Below are 7,335 nucleotides of genomic sequence, written 5' to 3'. Positions count from 1 at the left end.
TCTAAATTTTGTACATGCAAAATGACATTGTTTTGAAATAAAAATTCAATTTTTTAGAAAAACACCTGGTTACGGATAATGGATTAAATAATCAGATTTGTAACTAGATCCGGATAGATAATTATTCGAACTCACCTAAATTTTCACATCAAGACCGAACTGAAAAACAATCCGGTCCAATTGAACAACCCTATATATAATCATGTGCCAAATCAATTGTTTACACTTTACACCCCATTAATGGAACCAAAGATACACTATTTAAGGAAATTAATAAATTATTTGTTTAAAATGGCTAAAAGGTTGTTTGGATAATAAGATGATATGATAAGGTTTTAGATGAAAGTTAAAAATTGAATAAAATATTATTAGAATATTATTTTTTAATATTATTATTGTTTTAATATTTGAAAAAGTTGAATTGATATTTGAAAATGTTAAATTATTTATTATATTTTATTTAAAAATTTTAAAAAAAAAAATGTAAGGATGAGATGAGTTAAGAGTATTCTTCAATCCAAATGGTCTCTAACTCTTTTTGCAACTTAATTATTTTCATGTGGTCATATCACGTTAGTGCTAGGTAGCTAGTTACGATTTTAAAACATAGAAGTACACACTTTTTATTTATAATTCTATAAATATAGAGAATGATTGCTCAAAAAAATTACGATCTCCATAGGTTATATGCTCTAAAATTTTCTAAAATTTTAATATACTAGAAATGCTTTTATCCCATTTTTTTTCTTACAGTTGTAAGATTTTATATAATTTCTATATATTATCTATTTTTAATGATGTGATCTTATTAAAATTAATTTAAACTAAGTTTAGGAGAAATAATAAATTTATTAATATGAATCCCAAAGTTTTAATTTATAATATTTAACTTCTTAATATGAAATCCAAAGTGAAAATTCAAGAAAAATCATTTAAGATTGATGAAGTATGAAAAATAATTGAGAGATTTTATCCTCTAGACTTCATTGTGGAAGAAAAAATTTATTTAAGATTTCAATTATATCATTAAATGTTTAATGTGAGACAAAAATATATAGATTTTACATAAAACTTAATAAATTAGCTTACATATTAGAATAAAATGTGACCTTTTAAAAGATTACTTGATAATTTTTATTAAAAAAATAAATTCTAAACATTTTATTACAAAATAATAATAGATCAAATGAATATTATTACATGAAATATTATCATCATAAATCTGAAATATATATATATATATATTAAGTAATAAAATCTGAAATATCATTTTTACTTTAATTTAACAAATTATCCAACATAATTTTACATATATTTATATTTTATATTTTTATATTTTATTTTATTTTATATAAATATGAACCTCTCAAAACAATTGCCCGCTACTCTTCACGTGTTTGTGCCTGTAACTTTATCTCTAGTCGATCAGTCTTCGTTTTGGGGACATCCGGGCCCTCCTAGAGCAGATGGTAGCTTTTGGTTTGCAGCCTTTTCAGCGTTTGGTAGCCAGTGCTATAAACATCTGCACTCCTACTCATTTTAAGCAGCATACCAGAGAGAGAGATTAAGAGGAAAGGAGGGAAGGAGAGATCATGGAAAAAAACCATCATCTTCGGCTTTATGCGACAAAGCCAGCAAAGGCACGTATTGCTTTCCAATTATTTGCACTTTCGCTCTTCGTGGGTATATGCTTCATCTTTGTTTATAGAGTGAGCTATATACCATCAGAAGAAGAAGCCGGAAGATGGGCTTGGATAGGATTGTTTCTCTCAGAGCTTTGGTTTTGCTTTTATTGGTTTATGACTCTAGTTGACCGGTGGAATCCCATCTACCGATGCACTTTCAAAGATAGGCTCTCCATCAGGTTACCCCCCCCCCCCCCCCCCCCCCCCCCTCCCTTCTCTCTCTCTATTATATTTACATGGTACGTACGAGGTTTACATGCTAATTAATTTTGGTCGTAAGAGAAACAGATATGAAGAGGCTTTGCCGGACATAGACATATTCGTATGCACAGCGGACCCCATGATAGAACCGCCAGCTATGGTGATCAACACAGTTCTATCAGTCATGGCTTATGACTATCCACCACAAAAGCTAAACGTTTATCTCTCCGACGATGGTGGTTCCGATTTGACGTTCTACGCAATGGTAGAGGCCTTAAGTTTCTCAAAGATTTGGCTTCCCTTTTGCAAGAAATTCAAGGTGGAACCAAGATCTCCGGAAGCTTATTTCCGAACAACTGTACTTGAGCCACTTGACGATTCTGTCAAGGCCAAGGAGAGGTCCTCCATGAAGGTAAATCTCCTTCTTCAACTCGATATACGGATTTCCTTCGATCTTTCCTAGCTAAGAACTAAAATTGGTAACCGATTCCTTTTTTTGCATTATCATGAATAAAAAATGAGTTTTCTAAACATTTCTTAAAAAAAAAAATCATAAAATTAAGAAAATTAGGGGGGGGGAAGAATCGCTCACTAGTTCGTCAATTGAAGACCGACTAACAGTCTTTTTTACATGCGGATAGGTAGCAAATGAGATATAGTATATATTTTGGGAGTGCATACAGTCGCTACTCGATGAGAAACGGTACAAAAATAATAAATTTTCATATAATTCACTACAAGAAAAATGGACAATTGTGATTAATTTATAGTAACGAAAAGACTATTAGCAACCAAAATACCCGTTTTTTTTGTAGTGATTATTTAAAATTTATTTTACAACCAATTAATATATTTAGTAGCGATACTTTATCAAAAATTACAATTTTTTTTTAATTTTAGTTTTAAATTCTACATGACAGTAATATTCCAAATATATAGAATTAACGAAGATATACAAATACTTAAGAGCCGTTATGATAAACTGTTTGCGACAAAAAATAATTATTTATTATGAGAATAGAATAATCATTTTACTATAAAATAATTAACAACAAATAAATAGTTTTCTTGTTGTGACTCTACAAAACCATTCTAATTATTTTCTCCAATCAATATTGTTGTTATCTTATTCATGGAAAATGTCATGGCACTAGTGAACATGCCACAAGTATAGTGTAATTAAGACCTCATTTGGTATGAGATGAAATAAAATCTTTTGTTGAAAATTGAGTAAAATATTATTATAATATAATTTTTTAATATTAATTTTATTTTAAAATTTGAGAAAATTAAATTATTTATTATATAATGTGTGTATGTAAAAATTTAAAAAAATTATAATAATTATATGATTCGAGAGCTATTCTTAAGTTTGAAAGATTCTTAGTACTGTGCCTAGCCAAGATAATTCGCTTATAAATGAGTGGTGGTGGTGGTATTACTTCCGTTTTTCCAAAATTTGTCCTCCTGTCGTTCGGAAAAAGTACACAAGTTTTGTCGATATATAGGCATGCATATGTGCAGATCGAATAAGAAAGATGCATGATGGTTTCCCTGAACCAGCTAGGTCTCGCACGTACGGTACATACGTAACTTTCACAATTACTTTGACGCACTCGTATGTTGGTTATACATACATATATACATACATACATATATATATATATGTATTATTCCATAGTATTGAAGATAATATTGGTGCATATTATAATTCATGTCTTGATCTAGCTATTAATTATTAAACGCATGTGCCAAAATTCTGTGGTCTGATTGGCATAATTTTCAGTCTCTAAAATAAAGATTACGAGTTTATAGATATATATTCAGTCTCTAAAAAATATATATATATAAATAAAAAATTTAAATGCATGCGCAGCATGGAAATGAGATTTATAAAATAGCATTATAAATAAATAAAATAGCATTATTCGTTTTTAAAATATAAATAATTTATACAAATGTTAAATAGATAAGTATCAGATAAAGTTTTATAAAAGCGTTGACTTTATTTAAAGTAAAGTATAAAAGATTGTTTTTTAATGAGATTTATTTTTTATAAACAAAAATTATTCTTCCAAAAGAGTTTCCCAGTTCCTGTTTAAAAATTTAAAAAAATTTAAAAAATTTAAAAAATTTAAAAAATTTAAAAAATTTAAAAATTTTAAAAATTTTAAAAAATTTAAAATTTTTTTAAATTTATCAACACAGACTGTCAACCGCTTTTTATTACTCTTCGATCAATATGATCCATGAGACACAGGGCTAGTTTTGATATTAAAGTATAATGAGAATATTTTAATATTATTTATTATTTATTATTTATTTATTTTTATTATCATTCATTACTATTTAATATTTTATTATTAACTTTTTATTACGATTAACAGAATATCTAAAATCATCTCACTGTCCAAAAGCAACCCAAACCTCTCTCTGCTTCAAAAAAGGAAAAACAAAAATCTCAAACCTCATTATTCTATAAAAATATTTTACTATTTAATTAATGAGCGAAAAAAATTATTTACAAGTCATGAGTTTATTAACGTATTGAATACATTATATATATGCCCTGTAACAGCACCCAACTATATGTATAGATATATATTATCGGAGCAGCTGATGATCTCGGCCTGATCTATACTCCACAGAAAATGATTTAGCCCTCTGCAAAACAGATTTGATCGAGATTTTAATTTTTCCCTGAGATCTCCAATATTGGTATCTAAAATCCGCTGATCATGAATGCCAAGCATCATGTAGTACATTTTTCATTTATTTTCAATCACAATCGAATTGGAAAGAAAGTAATTTCTTTTTCATGTTATAGAAATCATATGAAGGCATGAAGAAACGGATTGAAACCACCACAAAGCTCGGCCGAATTTCAGAAGAAATACGCAAACAACACAAGGGATTCAGAGAGTGGAATTCGGTCGCAAGCCGACGTGATCATCAAACCATTCTTCAAGTAGTACTTTGATCTACAATGTCACTCATGTCATATATAAAATATATATGTATATATATATAATATTATACATGATGAGATTGAATTAATATTTAGTACGTACTTCTCTAAGATTTACGCAATTCTTTTGCTTGCTTAATTAATAGAGTTGTACGTGTGACTAATTCACAGATACTTATCGATGCGAAAGATCCCAAGGCTGTAGACATTGAAGGACAGCCATTGCCAACTTTGGTATACTTAGCACGTGAAAAGAGACCACAGTACCACCACAACTTCAAAGCAGGATCCGTAAATGCACTGGTACGTACGTACGCACGCCATAGATATATAAATCCGCATCATCAAAAGCTTTTAATTGTATATTTGATGCATATTGCATGCAGGTCTAATAAAATAATCTTTTATGATTAAAAAAATATATATATAGATAAGGGTGTCATCGAGGATAAGCAATTGCCCCATAATTCTTATTTTGGATTGCGACATGTATTCGAACAATTCGGAGTCAGTGAGGGATGCTGTGTGTTTTTTCATGGATGAAGAGAAGGGTCACGAATTTGGCTTCGTACAGTTTCCACAGTCCTTCGAGAACCTTACGAAGAACGATGTCTACGGCAGTTCCTTCAACGTACTATCGAGGGTAAGCTTACAAAAAACCACTAACATGCCGTATTGATTTAAAATGATTAAATTAATTAAGCACGCAAGCATTAACGCTCCTGATAATTGTAGAATACTTAAAACGGAATTTGTGTGTGGTACTGCGCGCGTGTTAATACAGGTGGAGATTCAAGGATTTGACGGGAATGGAGGACCATGCTTTCTTGGTACTGGGTGCTTTCACAGAAGAAATGCTCTTTGTGGACAGAAGTATAGTGATCAGGAATGTAAGGCAAATTGGAAGGGATGGAGTGACATTAAAATAGAAGAGTGCGCGAGTGTCCTAGAAGATACTTCCAAAGTCCTTGCAAGTTGTACCTATGAAGAGAAGTACGCTCAATGGGGAAACGAGGTCTCTCTCTCTCTTTCTTCCCCCCCTCCCCCTTCTCCTCCTCTTCTCGTAATTAACTCCATGTGAACCTTCATATGCATCTTGTGATTTGCAGGTGGGTCTGAAATATGGCTGTCCAACTGAGGATGTCATAACAGGACTAGCTATACAATGTCGAGGTTGGCGATCTATCTATTTCAATCCAGAAAGGAAGGGCTTCCTCGGACTTGCACCCACTACATTACTACAGGCACTTGTACAGCACAGAAGATGGAGTGAAGGCCATTTTCAGATGTTGGTCTCAAGGTACTGTCCGCTTGTGTATGGGTATAAAAAAATTCCCCTCAAACTTCAACTTTCCTATTGTCCCTATTTGCTATGTGCTCCAAACTGCTTGGCCACACTGTATTATGTTGCAGTACCATCCTTGTGCCTGCTTAGGGGCATTCCCTTGTTTCCTAAGGTACGAAAATCTCCTTATTTGAATCAAATCTATCTATGGTTGTTCCTAAATTTTTTGCTAAGACTAAATCATCTTACACTAACAGATTTCAAGCGCATGGGTGCTACCATTCGCATTCGTCATCATTGTCCACCGGGCATACAGTCTTGGAGAATTTGTTTGTTGTGGGGGCACATTGCAAGGTTGGTGGAATGAACAAAGGATGTGGCTCTTCAAAAGAATCAGTTCCTACGTCTTTGCCTTCATTGACAACATCCTAAAACTTATGGGATTTACGGACTCTGCCTTCGCCATCACGGCAAAGGTGGCTGAAACTGATGTGTCGCAGAGACATGAACAGGAGCTCATGGAATTCGGTGCTTCTTCCCCAATGTTTACCATTATAGCAACACTGGCGTTGCTAAACGCATTCTGTTTTGTTGGAGGAATGAAGAGGGTGGTTATGGATATGCAAATTTGGTTTTCAAACCCATTTACGTTGCAGATTCTTCTATGTGCTCTCCTAGTTATTATCAATCTCCCTGTTTATCAAGGTCTCTTCCTCAGGAAAGACAAGGGCAGGATGCCAACTTCAGTGACAAAGTGGTCACTTATGTTTGCGGCTTTGGCTTGCGCATTAGCCTGTTATTAAGTTCTCTCTAAATGCCAAGCAAAACTTTCTGCTAGCAAAGAAATATGTTGAAATTACGATTCTCAATGCATGTAGACTTCCGTGGCATTATCTATTACAGTTGTCAGTTTCTAAACATCACAAATTTTCAGACAGCTCTCCCAATAGTGGTCTTGTGCTCGATCGTAGTTTTCCGCCAATTATAAGGCGCCCTTGACGAACAACTTCGATCTAAGTGTGACCTGTACACTGATCTTCAACTCCCCTCCCCCTCCAAAACTATATTCATGTTTCGGTTCTGTATTGATGTGCCTCATGATCTAATACGCCAACATACCTTATTACATTGTTATCTATTTCTTACGGAATCCAAAGAGAGGGACAATTTTTTTCTCTAGGCAATACGGATGGGCA

The 7,335-nt window shown here is 32.5% G+C and overlaps 1 protein-coding gene across 3 annotated transcripts; it reads left to right on the top strand.

Moving 5' to 3' along the window:
* Positions 1-1,420: 1,420 nt before the first annotated feature.
* Positions 1,421-7,057, top strand: LOC122304234 (cellulose synthase-like protein E6). Of its 3 annotated transcripts, XM_043116382.1 has the most exons (9): positions 1,426-1,640; positions 1,729-1,864; positions 1,974-2,298; positions 4,714-4,854; positions 5,026-5,157; positions 5,285-5,497; positions 5,639-5,869; positions 5,964-6,311; positions 6,397-7,057. In XM_043116382.1, the coding sequence occupies exons 2-9, from the start codon at positions 1,800-1,802 to the stop codon at positions 6,940-6,942; spliced, it is 2,001 nt and encodes a 666-aa protein (XP_042972316.1). In that variant the 5' UTR covers positions 1,426-1,640; positions 1,729-1,799; the 3' UTR covers positions 6,943-7,057. The 3 variants fall into 3 exon arrangements, with proteins under 3 accessions (XP_042972315.1, XP_042972314.1, XP_042972316.1); XM_043116380.1 differs by having other exon boundaries at positions 1,425-1,864; XM_043116381.1 differs by lacking the exon at positions 4,714-4,854 and having other exon boundaries at positions 1,421-1,864.
* The last annotated feature ends 278 nt before the right edge of the window (positions 7,058-7,335 follow it).

This window comes from Carya illinoinensis, chromosome 3, assembly GCF_018687715.1.
Source record: "Carya illinoinensis cultivar Pawnee chromosome 3, C.illinoinensisPawnee_v1, whole genome shotgun sequence".
In the NCBI taxonomy this organism is placed as follows: domain Eukaryota; kingdom Viridiplantae; phylum Streptophyta; class Magnoliopsida; order Fagales; family Juglandaceae; genus Carya; species Carya illinoinensis.
This window is presented reverse-complemented; position numbering and strand designations above follow the sequence as displayed.